The sequence below is a fragment of the Perognathus longimembris genome, chromosome 6 (assembly GCF_023159225.1).
Source record: "Perognathus longimembris pacificus isolate PPM17 chromosome 6, ASM2315922v1, whole genome shotgun sequence".
NCBI classification, from domain to species: Eukaryota; Metazoa; Chordata; class Mammalia; order Rodentia; family Heteromyidae; genus Perognathus; species Perognathus longimembris.
In genome coordinates, this window is record NC_063166.1 from 64,721,717 (window position 1) to 64,740,409 (window position 18,693).

The 18,693-nt window shown below is 39.5% G+C and overlaps 1 protein-coding gene across 3 annotated transcripts in view; it reads right to left on the bottom strand.

The window, feature by feature from the left end:
• Ptpra (protein tyrosine phosphatase receptor type A) overlaps positions 1-18,693 on the bottom strand; it is a 116,681-nt gene that overhangs the window by 80,259 nt on the left and 17,729 nt on the right. For 2 of the 3 annotated variants that reach the window (XM_048348910.1, XM_048348911.1), the window contains exon 2: positions 4,515-4,594. The exons of the other annotated variant lie outside the window; for it this stretch is intronic. In XM_048348910.1, coding sequence (XP_048204867.1) covers positions 4,515-4,547 — 33 coding nt within the window. In that variant the 5' untranslated portion in view covers positions 4,548-4,594. The remainder of the gene's footprint in view (positions 1-4,514; positions 4,595-18,693) is intronic. 3 annotated transcript variants of the gene reach the window in all.

Sequence of the window (18,693 nt, forward strand, 5' to 3'; positions counted from 1 at the left end):
TGTAGTTGCCACCTCTCCCAAAAGTTTCTCCATTTCCTGGTTCTTTTGACACAACAACTACTAAATTTCAGCTCCAAAAGCTTTTCTTTCTCTACCATTTGCAAATCAAAATTTCATTAGCATTCTATTATAGGCCAGGCACTGGGCAATAAGCATGCAAGGAAGAAAGATGCAAATTTCTTTATTGTAAAGTTCATGTCTTCCTTCTCCAATTCAAGCATTCATTCAACAAACTTTCAATGAGAAACCAGACACTGAGCTCGGTATTAGGCTTGGAAAACCAATTTAGATCCATTTTTGCCTATACTGAGACCGTGGCTGCACAAAAAGGCAGTATGGAAATAAAGTACATGTGTGTTTCAAGTGCCATAACAGTGTTCAACGCCACTTGTTTCAGGGGCAGAGAAAGAAGCATCTACAATGTTGGCTTCCTGACTCTTCTCTCTATATCTTTTTTCCTCAGAAAGGCTTAGTGATGTTTAGGGTTTCAATGATCACTTCCATCATTTCATTTCTGAATGTGCATCTTTATTTTCCAAGGTCCTGCTAAATGTCTAACAATCACCTGAAAAACTAAATCTAACTGATTACTTTGCTGTCAAATTCAATTTATTATTTAGACTTTTCCTTCAAGTTCAGTTTATTCTTTAGACTTCCACTAGTCTCAGTCTCCCAGTGCCAAATTACGCACTACTACTTTGAAAGGCCCCTTTCCCTAGGTTCTCTCTTTTCACTTGCACAACCACCAATCCATTTCATGACTCTATTATCCTATACTCAGTTTTATCCAAACTAGACTAATCGTAAGAATTATAAAGTCCTACAGGAGTGGCTCAGACTTGTAATCCCAAATACTTGGGAGCCAGAGATGAGGAAGAAAACAGTTCAAAGTCAGCCCAGGCATAAAAGCTAATGAGATCCCATCTTAATCGACAAGTCAGGCATAAAGGTACACAACTGTAATCCTAGCTATGCAAGAGGCACAAATAGGGAGGATCATGCTTCATTCAAGGCTGGCAGAAATATGAGACCCTATCTGAAAAACAGCAAAAAGGGCTGGGGTATATGTGGTTCAAGTGGTAGAGCCCCTGTCTAGCAGCTGAACTCAAACTCATTGTCATTTAAAAAGAAAGAAAGGAAGGAAGGAAAGGGAGGGGAGGAGAAGGGAGGAGGTAAAGGAGTGAAGGGAAAGGGAAAAGGAGAGGAGGGAAGGGAATGGGAGGGAGGAAAAAGGGGAGGGGAGGGGAGAGGAGGGGGAAGAAAGGGAACTTCAGCCTTGGGTCTTGTGTGTGAAGACTCTGGTCTTGGGTGTCTTGGATGGGTACCCTAGACTCTGTCTTTTCCATAACAATATTTGGTCCAGGTCTTCTACAAAGTTCCAATGCAGCCAACATCACTCAAACTCCTCTCAGGAGTCTTCTTACAAAGTTGCACTCATCCTACTTATGAAATAAGTGATACACTTGAAAATATTTGGAGTGACATAAGAATCATTGTAAAATGTGAAGCCATTTTCTAAATAATGGAGACTCCAAAGGTGGTGTTTTGCTGAGGAGTTTTGATGCACACCTCTACCAAACAGCCTGGTGGTCTTTAACTTTGACTCTAATTAGAGCTTATGCTGTTAACTCTTGCACTGCTGCCTTTCAGACAAGTTCTAAAATATTGGATAGATGAACAGTCAGTTCAGGTAGTAGCTAAATAAAATAAATGTAAATAAGCAGTGGGAACCTTAAACTAGAGTTTAATGCTAGTTGAGATATGTTGAGTCCTAAGACAAAATAATTTCATGAACTGCTGATATGACTGTTCTGGAAAATAGTTTGGTCCAGTATATATCTATCTATATGTAAAGGTGTTCATTTCATGTAATCCAGGGGAAAAAAAGATTATTTTCATGCTTACTGTAAGTAATTGCCATTGTCTAAAAAAAAATCTATACCTTTTATTGATTGTAGTGGTGGTTACTGATCTCTGAATATCCTGAGAACCATTGAACCATTGAATTGTATGCCTTAAATAGGTAAATTGTATGTGAATAATTTTAAATAAAGCTGTTGTTACTTCAAAAAAAAAAAAAAAGAATCCCTTTCCCTTCTGGCCCCTATTATGGGTTGTATCAAATATAGTCAGCCCCAAACCAGTCAGTCCAGATTGGCTTTGGACTAGGGCACATGGGATATAAAGTATGGCTTGGACTAGTCTTGATAGGATAAATCATATGGGAAAAATGAGGGCTGGGGATATAGCCTAGTGGCAAGAGTGCCTGCCTCGGATACACGAGGCCCTAGGTTCGATTCCCCAGCACCACATATACAGAAAAAACGGCCAGAAGCGGCGCTGTGGCTCACGTGGCAGAGTGCTAGCCTTGAGCGGGAAGAAGCCAGGGACAGTGCTCAGGCCCTGAGTCCAAGGCCCAGGACTGGCCAAAAAAAAAAAAAAAAAAAAAATGAAAAGCAGCACACAAATGCACACATTAACACAGCAGGACTTATGACTGCACTTGTGAGAAAGTGAGATTATAATAAGCAAATGGACAGGAAGGAAGGAAAATCAGAAACTCCAGGGAGGAAAATTGTATGAGAAAGTTATGGCCAAAAATAGAAATATAAAGTATGATTGGAAGCAACTGACAATTACCCCCAAGAATTTATTTTTTTCATTTCCTACCTTAAAGTGCCAAGGGTCCATGATATTGAAATTGAACTACTATAGAGAAAGAAATATAAACCAGAAAACACTGCGTGGTCTGACAAAGAATAATAGTGACCTAGTTATAAATTTTGCTTGCTTACTTGCTTGCTCTCTCTCTCTCTCTCTCGGTTTAGTTGTGGGGCTTAAACTCAGGGCCTGGCCCTTTCCATTCAAGGCTAGTGCTCTACCACTTTGAGCCACAGCTCTACTTCCAGTTTTTAGGTGAGTAATTAGAGATAAAGAGTTTCATAGACTTTCCTGCCCAGGCTGGCTTTGAACTACAATCCTCAGATCTGAGCCTTCTGAGTAGTTAGGATTATAGGCATGAGCCATCAGCGGCTAAGTAGTTTTCAGTTTTGAAGATTAAATGAAAGAGTATATATGGTAAAAATGTATTAACAAAACAGTAAACAAAAATAATGAAAAAATCAAATGGGATAGAGGTAAATCCTCATCTTTCATAATGGAAAGAAGGTAAAATCATCACTTTTACAATGGAGAGACAAAACTTGATTTTTTTTCAAAGAAAAAAAAGTTCACTAAAGAAACAGCAGTGAAAGCATATAATCTCCAACTAGGAAGACCCCTGGGAAGCAATTCTGCTGGGAGGAATGTAATGATGTTGCCACCTTGGGGAACATGGTGGTTGCTCAAAAAGTTGCTGGATCATAGAATTACCATACAATCCAGCAATTCCCTTTCTAAATATATACCCAAAAGGACAGAAAGTAGAGACTTGAACAGATGTTTATACACCCAAGTTCAGAGTGGCATTAGTCACAACAGCCTAAGGGTGGAAGCAGCCCAAATGTCCATCAAGTGATGAACAGATAAACAACATGTGGTATATACATACAGAGGAATGTTTAGTCTTAAAAAGGAACGAAGTATTGACATATGCTACAGCAGATGACTTTTGAAAACACTGTGCTAAATAAAATAATCCAGACACAAAAGGACAAATATTCTGCTTCTTTTGTATGACGTACCCAGAGTAGTCAAATTCACAGACAGAAAGTAGAATTCAACAGCCATGGGCTGGGGAAAGAGGAATCAGTTCTGGAGATGAGTGGTAGTAATGACTCTACAATGTGAATTTGCTTCAAGTTAATGAACCATATACTTACAATGGCTTAAGAGAATAAATCATATGGGGGGAGGGTGTAAGCTGCAAACATTCACACAGCAGGCCTTTGCAGCCTGGTAGAGGCTCTCCTGTCCCTTTCAGCACAGTCTGCAGCCTGCTAGAGGGCCTCCAATGTGACTTCTAGCATCCCACTTTAGTTTTACCTGGTAACTGAGCTACATCAACCTTTGTGTGGTTGCCTTCCTTCACTCAGCCAAGAGTATATCTATGAGACTTACCTATATGTATACTGTTAGTTTTTTCTTTCTATTGCTAAGTAGAATTTCATTGCATGGATGTATCACAATTTACTTACCTACTCACCTGCTTTTGAACATTTCATTTCCAACCTTTCCCAGCTATTCAAAATAAAGTTTCAGTAAACATTTCTGTGTGTCTTTGTATGGACTTGCTTTCATTTCTCAAGGGTACCTAGGCCAGTTTAGGGGTTTAAATTCAGCCCCCAGTACTTGCTAGAAAAGCATTCTACCACTTGAGCCACACCCTGGCCCTTATTTATAAAGCTCTTTAAGTGATTCTGATTCATGGTCATATTAAGAACTATAATCTTTAAAGATGTTAATTTTTTAAATTATAAAAATAAGCTGCCATAACATAAACAGAAGACAATAGGTAAGAACCTGGTTTGAGGTTTATTTTGTAATTTGTACAGTTCTGGTTTTATTTCTCTTACCTTAGTTATTTGAACTGCATCATCCATCACCATTCATTTGAATTTCATAAATATCTTTTCTTTTTCTTTAGTTTTGCTACCTGCAATCAAGGGAAAAAGATATATATAATAGCTCTATTTAACACCCTTATAAGGTGTCTCACAAAGGTGTGCTTAAAATTCCAGGAGCTATAGAACAAAATTCATCTTAAACAGTTCAGAGAAATGGATTCAACAAGAGATTAGGCCTATTCGTTGAGGGCAGGATGGAGTACTACTTCCTTGTCCCCAAACTTGGACTATGTCACTACAGGATCATTAGATACCTGCCTTAGGGGACATGTGTCAGTTTTGACTGTCACTCAACTGAAAGTATGAAGGTTGTGCTACTGACATCTAATGGGTAGAAGCTAAACATCTTAATAATCACAGGACAGTCCTATAACAAAATATTATCCAGTCCCCAATGTCAATACTATCAAGACTGAAAAAATGCTACTTCAGGCAAAATCCACTTTCAGGTTCCAGGTCTGCAATTTATTAATTAAGGGATCCAAGCCAGATCTATTAAACTTACACAGGCCTCATGTTTTTCTCCTTAGAGTTTAAATTAAACATTATTTATCTCCTAATTCACTAAATACTAAAACTGTCAAGTATCTAATATCTAGCCAGGCATGGTAGGTAGTGCAGGTCTGTAAACCCAACCCTCAAGAGGCTGAGGCAGGAAGATCATGAATTTATGGCTAGCCTGGTGAATTTAAGGTCAGCCTAAGGTACATAGCAAGACACTGTCTCAATTGTATAAACAAGCAAACACGTGCACACGCACAAAAACAGTTTAAAAGGCACATAAAATAACATTTAAAGCCAGATGCTGGTGGCTCACACCGGTAATCTTGGCTACTCAGGAGGCTGAGATCTGAGGGTTACGATTCAAAGCCAGCCTGGGCAGGAAAGTCCTTGAAATTCTCATCTCCAATTAACCACCAGAAAACCAGAAATGGAGCTCTGGCTCAAAATGGTACAGCAGTAGTAGCCTTGCACAAAAGAGCTCAGGGACAGTGCTCAGGTCCGAGTTCAAGTCCCATGACTGACCAAAAAAAAAAATTAAGCGTTTGCAATGGGCCCTACCTCATACTACATGTTTTTATATACTCTACGTCATTCCATCTTCAAAGCAGCCTTATAAGACAGAAACTGATCCACAGTATTCTGACAAATAGGCTAATGTTCTGAGTCATTCTCAAGGTCACAAAATGCCAAACAGCAGAGACATTTAAACCCAATCAATCTGATACTGGAGCCCTCATTGTTACCATCATCTCCTCACCCTTTGGACAGAGGACTGAATTACATATCCTCAATTCACTTCGCTAAAGACCCTATGATATCACACTTTAGAAAGGGAGACAAGACATCATTTTCAGCTACAAATTAGCCATGACTGAGAAAACAAGATCCAAGGTTACTGAGGGCCATTATGTCACTGGCTCTCATTCTTTGTGGTGACACTATAAATAACATGACAGTCTTTTTTTTTTTGGCCAGTCCTGGGCCTTGAACTCAGGGCCTGGGCACCATCCCTGGCTTCTTCCCACTCAAGGCTAGCACTCTGCTACCTGAGCCACAGCGCCCCTTCTGGCCGTTTTCCATATATGCGGTACCGGGGAATCGAAAGGAGAGCTTCATGTGTAGGAGGCAAGCACTCTTGCCACTAAGGCCATATTCCCAGCCCTATGACAGTCTTAAGAATGTTCATTCTCTTCAATCTATTTTGCTTCTAAGAATCTATTCAAATAAAATAATCCTAAAAAAATCTCGTTAAAAACTTTATATAAAGGAGTTATCTTTTTTATTTTATTTTTTGTCAGTCATGGGGATTGGAGTCTGTCCCTGAGCTCTTCAGCTCAAGGCTAGTGCCCTACAACTTGAGCCACAGCACCACTTCAGTTTTCTGGTGGTTAACTGGAGATAAGAATCTCATGGACTTTCCTCTTGGGGTTGGCTTTGAACTGCGATCCTCAGATCTCAACCTCTGAGTAGTTTCAGGATTATAGCATTTTTAATAGTACAGAAAATTTGGAAACCTAGGGAATGAGTATATTAACTAAGGGCTTGTTGGGATACTATGTATACATTTTTAAAGTTTGTAAGCACTACAAATTAACCCACATGTGTTAAGCAGAAAAGACGGGACACAAAATTTTGTGTCATGGCAGACAACAAGATACATTGAACAGATTCCTCTTTAAGCTGTAAGAAGTCCTGTGACCTGATAGTTCCTTACTGTTTGCTTCTTGGGAATCTGCGTCAGTTTTTAAGCCCAGAGCACTTTTTCTTCAGCACTGCCCCCAACCAATGACTGGGAAATATGGTGATATAAGGACCCATCCATTTTGGTCTTACGGCTGCCTCTATCAGGTAATTTGTTGTCAGCGACCGCCTCATAGCTAGTCGTATTCTTTTCTCTTCTTCATCACAGACATTACTCCCTAATAAACGCTTTCCCCTCTAATTCCACCTCAGTGTCTGCTTCCTGGGGATCCCAACTGATACATTAATTAGTTAATTAATCATATATAAAGATTTAAAAAACACTAGGAGAAAAGACTCCCAAATGTTAATTTTACTACTTATAATAAAAAAATTAAAATATGACTTTAGCTAGGTGTTGGTGGCTCATGCCTGTAATCCTAACTACTCAGGAGGCTGAGATCTGAGGAGTGCATTTCAAACTCAGTCTGGGCAGGAAAGTACATGAGACTCTTTATCTTCAATTAATTACTCAGAAAAAGTAGCACTGGGGCTCAAGTGGTAGCAAAAAAGAAGCAAGGTGATAACGCCCAGGCCTAGAGTTCAAGCCCCAGGATGGGGGGAAAAATAATATATATATATATACACACAACATATATACACACATATATGTATATATACACACATATAACATATGCATATATTATATCATTTATTATATTTTATATTGTATTGTTATTATGTATTATATTATACATATATAACTATATATTTCTATAAAATTAAGCATTCAATTCCAAACAGTCTGTAATGTTAAGATTATTCCAAGAAATACAAAAAAACATCTAGCTCTGAAAACTGAATGGTGGCATCTAGTACTGTCATTTCAGGTTTCCTTTCTGAGTGCTGGCTCCCTGACTACATAAATAGGCTCAAGCTGTGTCCTCTTAGCAAAACTCTCTTGAACAAACTATATCCCCAGTCCCTCCCTCCCTACTATGTTCTCCCACTTTCCTTACCTGACAGCTCCCTCAATAGTTTATACTTAAAAGTTTTACTTTCACCTCAAGTCACTGTTCTCTGTCTAACCCATGCTGTCACTTGGCCTCTATAAGAACTGCTCTTGATTAGTGAGAGTCAGCAGTCACCTCCAAAGAAATCCTCATCTTACTTGACCAACAGTTGCAGGGCATTTCCAGCTTCCATCATCTCTCTACCAGCATTTCCTCCACTTGGTAGGAGTCCCTAGAACTCCCTTAAATGTTGATGCTCCCCAGAGTTCCATCTTCAATCTTCTCACTCCATACCAGTGGTTCTCTCAAAGCTGACTATATACTGGAATTGGCCAGGGGGCTTAAAAAAATTCTGGTACCCAAGTTACCATTCCTCCATGGGATCCTCCCTCCAGGGATCTTCATTTCATCCTTTCTTCCCAAACCTATCCCCAGCCTTAAACTCTCTTCAGAATCTCAGATCTACATTGGCTTTTGCCTTCTGCACCTGCCTATTTCAAAACCACCTCTGACTCAGATGATCAGCACTCATAGATAGGCTTTCTACATCTGTTCCTCCTCACTTGCTTGTCTCAGTAGATACAAATCACCATCTGCCCAAGTAGTCAACATTAAGAGCAAATGGCTTTGTAGCCCAGACTTTGTTACAATTACTGAGCTACACTGTTTAGCACTAAAAGAGCCACAGACAATAGGTAAAATTTCAGTATAGCAATATTCCACTAAAACTATTTAAGAACACTTAAGTTTGACTTTAATTTCCATGTCACAAAACATTACTCCTCTTTCTTCTCAATCATTTAAAGAAGTCAAGAAGCCAGGTGCTGGTGGCTCAAACCTATAATCCCAGCTACTCAGGAGGCTGAGAATTGAGGGTTGCAGTTCAAAGCCAGCCTGGGCAGGTAAGACCGTGAGACTCTTATCTCCAATTAACCACCAGAAAACCAGCACTGTGGCTCAAGTGGTAGATTGTAGCCTTGAGCTGAAGAGCTCAGGGACAGCACCCAGGCCCAGAGTTCAAGCCCCACAACCAACCAACCCCCCCCAAAAAAAGTAAAAAATCATTCTTTGTGAATTATGCAAAAACTGGCAGAAGGTTATAGTGGTCTACCCCATTACCTCATCCATAAATCCCAATTGTCCCAATTACTTCCTTTCCCTCAGCCACCAGTTAGTCATTACCTCTAGCAAAATACTTAGCACAAGTCATGGTTAATGACATCCTTCAACACTAAGAGCCTTGAGGATAATGTCAATGTCTTAATATGCAGAGAGCCCAGCAGAATGCCTACAATGTTGAAGGTCATCTATAAAAAGGCTTTTTGGCCATGTTCCAGTGGCTCATGGCTATAATCCTCCCTACTTAGGAGGCTGAGATCTGAGGATTGCAGTTGCAATCCAGTCAAGGCAGAAAACTGTGGCAAGAGCAGTTAACTTGTCCACAAACGGGTAGACTAAGACGTGATAATAAATTTCAGTGTCTTTAAAGTTAGCAGAAAACCGGGGCTGGGGAGATAGCCTAGTGGCAAGAGTGCCTGCCTTGGATACACGAGGCCCTAGGTTTGATTCCCCAGCACCACATATACAGAAAACGGCCAGAAGGGGCGCTGTGGCTCAAGTGGCAGAGTGCTAGCCTTGAGCAAAAAGAAGCCAGGGACAGTGCTCAGGCCCGGAGTCCAAGGCCCAGGACTGGCCAAAAAATAAAAAAAAATAATAAAAAAAAAATAAAGTTAGCAGAAAACCTAGACAATGAAATCAATTGAATGTAGAACTTTTTGTGAGATAACTGAGTGTAGAATATTTTGTTCCATTTTTGTGGTGCTGGGGACTGACAGACACCAAGGCCTTACAAAAGCTAATAGGCATGGCCTCTACCACTGTACTAGCCCCAAGTACAGACTATTAAGTCAAAATTTTATAATGTTTTTCCCTTAATTTTTTATTTTTTGCTGGTCTTGGGACTTGAACTGATCAGGGTCTGGGCACTATCCCTGTCCCTGAGCTTTTGTGTTTAAGGTTAGTGCTCTTCTACTTAAGCCACAGCTCCACTTCTGACTTTTTTGGTGCTTAACTGGAGATAAAAGTCTCAAAAACTTTCCTGCCCAGGCTGGCTTTGAACCACAATCCTCAGATTCCAGGTTCCTAAGTAGCTAGGATTACAGGCATGAGCTACCCATTGCTCAGCTTCCCTTAATCTGTTTAAGTGCTTATACTCACAACTAATAAGACAGTAATTTGGATGAGAGGATATTTGCACTTCTCTCATCTGCTCAATATTGACTTAATTTTCTTAAAAGCAACTATTTTTGCACTCATGTTTCTTAGTATTTAATTAAATTGTAAAATTATAATTAAGTATAAATGGTATGTATCAGCAGGACTGAAACCTGGAACCTGAAGAGCAGAGAATGAGGCACACTAAAGAGTAGAGAGTAAATACCCTACCAACAATGAATATGCAGCTCTTCATAAAAATCATTCAAGTCAGGCACCAGTGGGTCACAACTATAATCCTTGCTGTTCAGAAGGCTGAGATCTGAGGATCACAGTTCAAAGCCAGCCAGGTCAGAAATCAGAAAAGTCTGTGAGATTCTTTTTTTTTTTTTTTGGCCAGTCCTGGGGCTTGGACTCAGGGCCTGAGCACTGTCCCTGGCTTCTTTTTGCTCAAGGCTAGCACTCTGCCGCTTGAGTCACAGCGCCACTTCTGGCCGTTTTCTGTATATGTGGTGCTGGGGAATTGAACCCAGGGCCTCATGTATACGAGGCAAGCACTCTTGCCACTTGGCCATATCCCCAGCCCTGTCTGTGAGATTCTTACCTCCAATAAATCACCATAAAAGCTGGAAGTAGAGCTGGGGGGGGGGAGGAGTAGTGAGAGAGAAAGCACACACAGCGCAGAAATAGGGCCCAGGCCCTGAGTTCAAGCCCCAAGACTGGTGCGTGCATGCATGCATGTGTAAATGCGGGCGTGCACGCACACACACACTCACTCACAAATTTAATATATTTTTGATCAAGGCCAGTGCTCTACTACATGAGCCGAAGCTCCACTTTCATCTTTTGGGGGATTAGTTTATCTGGGTGGCTCTGAACCACAATCCTCAGATCTCTCAGACTCCTGAGTAGCAAGAATTACTTAAAAAAAAAAAAAAAAAAAAAAAAAAAAGGTCCTGGCTTTCTCTCTTGAGTTTTAAATGCTATTACTAAATTCCCATATTCATCCAGGTCTGTTTCTAGACTCACTATGTAGCCCAGCTCATCTTTAACTCACCATCTGTCTTCTAAGTGCTGGTGTATACACCCCTCCCCATCTTGAAGACATGTTTTATTCACCTTTGTGATCTGAATATCTAGCATACAGTGAGCAATGTTTACTAAATTGACAAATATCTTGCTAAATTATAAAAACCCAATATTTAATCTTTATACAGAGACAGGGAAAGATGTATTTTTCATTTGGAGAAGAGTGTCCTAAACCCACTACCCTTGTTAAGTAGCCTAAAAAGAGTACAGATGTCAAACACTTTCCTTCCTTCAAAGGTTTTTCATAAATGAATTCAGTATAAACCTTTTTCCAACTTTTACAACTTCACTGGTATTTCTATTTCTTATGTATACAAGGAGTAGCCCCCACTTGCTTAGTGCTTCCTTTAAGTTAAGCACTTTACCTATTTCATCCTTACTCTTCATCAAAACCTCATGAAGTGGACGTGATTATTCCCTATTTTGCAGGTGAGCAAACTGAGGCACAGAGAAGTTAAATAACTGGCCCTATCATGCAGCATAGATGAAATTTGACCCTAGGCAGTCCATCTAAAGAATATACAAAATATTTCAAAGACTACATAATTTCATCTGTGTGTGTGTGTGTGTGTGTGTGAGAGAGAGAGAGAGAGAGAGAGAGAGAGAGAGAGAGAGTACTGGGGCTTGAACTCGGGGCTTTACACTCCTATTTGGCTTTTATGTCCAACACTGGTGTTCTACTAATTAAGCCATACCTCCACTTCCAGATCTTCACTAATTAACAGGGGATAAGGGTCACATGGACTTTTCTGACTGGGGTTGGTATGAACCGTGATCCTCAGATCTTGGTCTCCTGAGTAGCTAGGGTTTATAGGTGTGAGCCACTGATGCTCAGCAATTTCATATTGTCATCTCATTAATGCACTGGCTTTAATAAGACTTTAACAAGACTCAAAAGTCTTCAGTGTGCTAAATTAAATAAAACCCAGTACATCTACAATTTGATATAACACATTCTTGAAATGGAAAATAAAATTCTCAAACTATATTCAAAGTATTTTTTAAGTATTAAGAAAAGGCTAAACATTCAGTGTTCTATGCAAAACCCCATTTAAATTAGACATAAACACCTTTAACTGCAATTTTGTTTAGCAAAATGTTAATAACTAACTGATTCATTTAAATCAATTCGAAAGTATTCCTAACCCCCCTCCAGAATGACTTGGAATCATTTGACACAAACCTTCCCAAATTGTATTATTAAAGAATCTTATGCCTTTTATGAAAGGATCAGATGGGGGCTAGTAGCTGCCAAGAATGAGTTTACTGCCTGGTTTCCATGACTGCATCAATCTGAGACCAGCACAAGAAAAAAGATGTATCCTTGGAAACCAACTCTTTCCTTCCCTCAATTAAGAAAGGAAGTGGAGAAGAAAAAAAAAAAAAAGAGAAAGCTTCAGAATAATTTAACTCATGTTCCATGTGCCCATTGCACATGAGGCAAAAGTCTTGTTCCAAAGTTCTAAGGAAGCTGCATGGTGCATAATGAAAAAACCTCAAATGATTCTAGTTTCAATCATTAAAAGAATCACACCAAAAGCTGTATTAAGAATTCTAGAAGAAGAAAAAAAGAATTTTATGACTGGGAACAATATTTAGCAACCCTCAGTACCTCTGTTGTTCAACTCTCTGCTAACATCTGAATTCTTGACACACACACATCCTTAGATGTATGCCCTAGAAGGTCCTTTTATCGCAGGAGTTGCCTACTGTGAAATTTCAAAATGGAAGAACTGCCCAAATTAAGGAGCAGATTCAATATACTAAAATATCTATAGTTCTTAAACTAACAGGTCCATTCATCTCACATTTCTAAAGCAAGAATGAACAGCAAAGTATAAATGAGTAATATGGAAATAAAGTACAGCTTCCTTGGTTTTCTTAAACTGGGATTCGTAACACCTCTCCTTCCCTGGAGCTATAAATATATTTCCTGCCATCAATAGCGATGGCTGGAGCAACCCCTCTATTCAAAAGAACTAAAAATACATTATTATACATATCCTCCCTTCTGCCACCCACCCACCATTCCAAGAGGAACTGACAGAGGGAAATGCAGAGCTGTGTAAAGTTCAGCTAAGTGCAATGAAGACTGTAATTTTCCCAGTTTTAAAAAATTAAACTAGCTCCAGTTGAATGACGTTTAGGGAAGCCTTAGTTAGCTATTCTAGGGTTAGAGTAAATGTTTAAGAAAATAAAGAAGCAGTTTCTGATCACAAGTCAGATTTTGTATTTTACTAATGTTGTTGGGGAAACAGTCTTACTTAATTAAACAAAGGTAAAGGAAATGTCTGTAGTTTGGACCCATGCAAAGATTATGCTACCTACAGGGGCTCGAACCTATAATCCCAGCTATCCAGAGGCAGACAATGGAAGGATTGTGTTTGGAGGCCAGCCTGGGCTAAAAGTTCGAAAGATCCCTATCACAACCAATAAAAGTGAGGCATGACTGCCAAGGCCTGTCATTTCTGCTATTTGGGAAGCATAAATAGAGACCCAAGCTGGCCAAGGCATAAATGCAAGACTTTATTAAAAAAGCAACAAAAACACAAGGATTAAGGGCATGGCTTAGTGGTTGAGTAGTTGCTGGACAAAGCTAGGATTTTAAACTCCAACACCATCAAAAAACCAAAAGACTGTTTATAAAAATGGCCCATGGAATCAAAGGGAATGTTCATCCAATGTACTAAGTAGGGTTGGGGCCAATGGGATGGCCTCATGGTCAGGAGATTGCTACCTACGAGAGGACCAACAAAAAAAGCTAATGAAAGTCTAATGAAAGCCAGATTAGTCATTGTCAGAGAAGAGAGGTATACAAACAGAAAAGGAAAAACTAAAAAGAAGAAAAAAAAACTCTAGGGCAGCTGGGGTATGTGTGGCTCAAATGGTAGAGCACCTGCCTAGCAAGCATTAAGGCTCTAAGTTCAAATCCCAGTATCCCTGGGGGTAGGGTAGGAAGACAATAAGTTTTAAAACAACAGCAGTATCAGGGGGCCAGTGGTTCATGCTTCATATCCTAGCTACTCAGGAGGCTAAGATCTGAAAGATTGCAATGTTAAGCCAGCACAGGCAGAAAAATCTGTAAGAAGCAGTCTCTAACCAGTAACATGTTGGACTGGAGGCATGGCTCAAGTGGTAGAGTGCCAGCTGCAAGTAAGTTGAGTGAGGGTGTGAGGCTCTGAGTTCAAGCCTCAGTACCATGCAAACAATACCAAGAAAATCTCTATAGTGTTGGAATGGAATTTCAGTTATCAGAATGAAGTCATGCTTTTCAATATTTATAGGTAGGCATATATGCTTGTGTACATTTATACACTCACATATGCACAGATATGCATATGAAATAATCACTTAGTATTCTATAATTGGTGATTTTGCACCTTGAAAGCATTAGCCCAGATAGTAAAGTTGTTTACATCCATGCCATCTTTGTGGTTTTCAGAATATGAAAAAACCCTAATATACTGGACACCAGTGGCTCATGCTTCTAATCCTACTTAGGACATTGAGATTTGAGGATCACAGTTCAAAGCCAGCCCAAGCAGAAAAGTCCATAAGACTCTTGTCTTTAATGAACTACACAAGAAAAGCCAGAAGCTCAAAGTCAGCCTGGCCAGAAGAGTCTGTGAGACCGTTACTGCCAACTACCTACCAAAGAGCTGGAAGTGGAGCTGGGTCTCAAGTGGTAGAGTGCTAGCCTTGAGTGAAAAAGCTAAGGTACAGCACACACACACACACACACACACACACACACACACACACACACACACACACACACACACACACACACTATTACAAATCCTTACCCACATATCTGAACATCTGTGTTTTGCTTTCTGTACAATAAGAGATGTCTCTACCTAACAAGTACTAACCACTATACTAAAAATGGTCTTCTTCTACTTCCTGCTATTCTTGACTCACTTTGATGCTTCTCCATGTGGTCCTGTGCAACAGAGCATACATCTTGCTTCTGGAAAACTAACAAATTTAACTTGCAATAGTATTGACCTTTCTACTACATCCCTCAGTCAGATCTATAAATTAAATCCAAAGTATGTATTAAAACAATTTCACAGTTCTGTCTCAGCCTAAGAGTAATGACACCCAAGGAGCAAGGAACACATCCAATGCTGAGATCTTGATTTCTAAATACAGCCTTGGTCTTGGCTGTATTTAGGACCAAGACTAAAGTACAAGATGAACATGAAAAATCTAGTGCCAAAACATAGGGGGAAAAAAATGATCAAAGAATGATGAGGACATGAAAAAAGGACACAGGAGACAGCTTGAAAGGTTCCCAGTGGCCAAATCTGGGACAAACTGAACAACAAAGTAAGTGAAAAAAAAGTAAAATAGGAATCCATGAGTCTTACATTAATATTTTTTAAGTTCTTTTTTTTTTTAAAAGGAGAGATTGTTTTTCCTTATAGCAAAATGCCAGGTAAATGTAAAAGCAATGAGCATTTTTTAAAACTTACCATCTGGCAACCACAATAGCAATAACATTCATTATTGATGTGTATCTGTGTCAGTAAATTTTTGAAGAGAAATGAGCTTTTCACATAGTCTCAAAGCACCACTTCTACAAAATGTATACTATTTATTAATCAGTACACAAAAATACTTTTGAATTAGCTTTTGAGAAATTGTCAGGCAACATCTCGACCAAGTGATACAATCAAACAATCTGTAATGGGACAAATTGACATGTGCCTCCTGATATAACACCACATCTGTGTATTCCTGTCAAAAATGCTTAATCTAAGCTTATTCATGAGGAAACATCAGGCTAACTCAGACTGGAAAACATTCTGCAAAGTAACTGGCCTCCTCTTCAAATATGTCAAGATCACTACAAAGAAGTAAACCTGAGGAACTATTCCAATTGAAGCAGATTAAAAAGACATGACAACTAAATTGCAAGGCATGGTCTAGAATGGTCCCTGAATCCAAAATAAGAATAGTCAAAAGGTAAGAGGCTTTCCAGTATTGTTTTGGGGGTGATGGTGGTGTGTTGTTGTTGTTTTTTCTGTTGTAGTGGTTTTGCTACAAGGGACATGATTCAGAGATTGGTAAAATCTAAGGGATATGATGATTAATCTTGACTTAATTTATTGGAAAGAAACAGATTAATAAAGCACATTTCTTGGTGTGCCTGTGAGGGAATTTCCAGTGATTATTAATATGTGGTACAGCAACTACATAGGAAAGAACCACTCTGAAAGTGGGTTGTATCACCTAATAGACTTAGGGTCTGAAGAGAACAAAGATAAAGGAGGAAGCTAGAAGGCATGGGTCTCTATGTTTGTCTCTCCTCTCTCAAGGCTTCCTAGCTGCCATGAGATGAGCAGTGTCCTCTACCACATGTTCCTGCCACCACGATGCTGTGCTTCCTTGGAAGTCCATAGCAATGGAGCCAAAAGCTGTAATGAATCTTTTTTCCCTCTTTTTGCTGATTACTGGGTTTGAACTGAGGGCTTTGTGCTTGCTTGCATGTGCTGTACCACTTCAGCCAGACTGGCTTTTTGCTGGATATTTTGGAGGGAATCTCGTGAACTTTTCTGCCCAGGATGATTTGAACAGTGTGAATCACTGGTGCCTGGCTAAACTCTTCCTCCTTTTAAGTTGTTCATGTCAGGCATTTTGTCACAGAGATGATGAGTTGAATGTACTATAAAAATTTTTATTACCTGATTTTAATGGGGTTCTGGGCTATATGGGCAAGTATTCTTGTTCTAAGGAAATATACAATGTCTTAGAGATTAAGGAACATATGTGTGCAAGTTATTTGTAAAATGATTCAGAAAAATGCATATAGACAATTGTGGTAAAATGTTAGCAACAAAATAGAAAATATATAGATTATATTCTTTAACCACAATGCAGTAAGTCAATAAATTCATTATAATGCTACTAGATAAATCCCATTCTCGAAAATTTACAAGACACAGAAATACCCACAGATAAAAGAAAAAAAAACACAAAGGAAATTAAAAAAATACTCTGAACTATTATTTGGGGGGGGGAATCTAACCAAAGCAACAGTAACCTAATTTTATAAATGAATTAAAAAAATTATCTTGTTTTTTGTGCTTATCCTGGGGCTTGAACTCAGGGCCTGGGCACTGCCCCTGCAGGCTCTATCACTTGAGCCACAGGTTCAAGATATATGTAGGAGAGAGAAATTAATCAAAATAAAATAAAAACTTCAAATAAAGAAAAGTTTGGGGGCTGGGAATATGGCCTAGTGGCAAGAGCGCTTGCCTTGTATACATGAAGCCCTGGGTTCGATTCCCTAGCACCACATATATAGAAAACAGCCAGAAGTGGCGCTGTGGCTCAAGTGGCAGAGTGCTAGCCTTGAGCAAAAAGGAAGCCAGGGACAGTGCTCAGGCCCTGAGTTCCAGGCCCAGGACTGGCCACAAAAAAAAAAAAAAGAAAGTTTGCAGATGACAAAAATTGCATGCTTAAGGAACATATACTTGATATCAGAGTACAAAATACTGCTGTAATCAAGCAAAGTTGCTAGATCCAAGATTATACAAAGGAGAGAGGACAAGGGAGAGGAAGAGAAGGGAAAGAAGAACGTTTTCTTAGATTTGAGATGTAGATCCCTTGAGAAAACAATATTATTTTTTGTTTTGTTTTGTTTTTTGCCAGACCTGGGGCTTGAACTCAGGGCTTGAGCACTATTCCTGGCTTCTTTCTGCTCAAGGTTAGCACTCCGCCACTTGAGCCACAGCACCACTTCTGGCTTTTTCTATATATGTGGTGTTGAGGAATCTAACCCAGGGCTACATGTATACCAGGCAAGCACTCTTGCCACTAGGCCATATTCCCAGTCCCCAATAATATTATTTTTAAGTTTCAAATATTTTCTTTTCTTATTCATACTGTATGAAGTTTTCAAAAGTCCCATAATCAAAACTGAGCACTGGTGGCTCATGCCTACAATTCTAGCTATTCAGGAGGCTTAGATCTGAGGATAATAGTTTGAAGCCAGCCCAAGCAGGAAATGCCGTGAGACTCTTATCTCAAACAAACAAAAAAAGCCACAAGTGGTGTTGTGGCTCAAGTAGTAGAATGCTATCCTTGAGCAAAAGAAGCTCAGGGATAGCACTCAGTCCCAGAGTTCAAGCCACAGGATCCTCCCCATCCCCCAATCCCATAATTATGCAAAAGAAAAATAAGAGGGCTGGGAATATGGCCTAGTGGCAAAAGTGCTTGCCTCATATACATGAAGCCCTGGGTTCAATTCCCCAGCACCACATATACAGAAAATGGCCGGAAGTGGCACTGTGGCTCAAGTGGCAGAGTGCTAGCCTTGAGCAAAAAGAAGCCAGGGACAGTGCTCAGGCCTTGAGTCCAAGCCCCTGGACTGGCCAAAAAAAAAGAAGAAGAAAGAAAGAAAAAAAAGAAAAATGAAACATGTACCATAAACCACCCCTTCCTTACCCACTCACCACATACTGTAAACTGAAAAAGAAAAAAAGTAGAAAAAAAAACCCACTCATTCTCAATAAGGCAGTAATATCTGCAACTATTTATTTTGTTATGCCAGCCAAGATACATGCAAGTAGGAGAAATAGAAAGCTTTTGCTAAAATATTTGAAACAAATTATTAC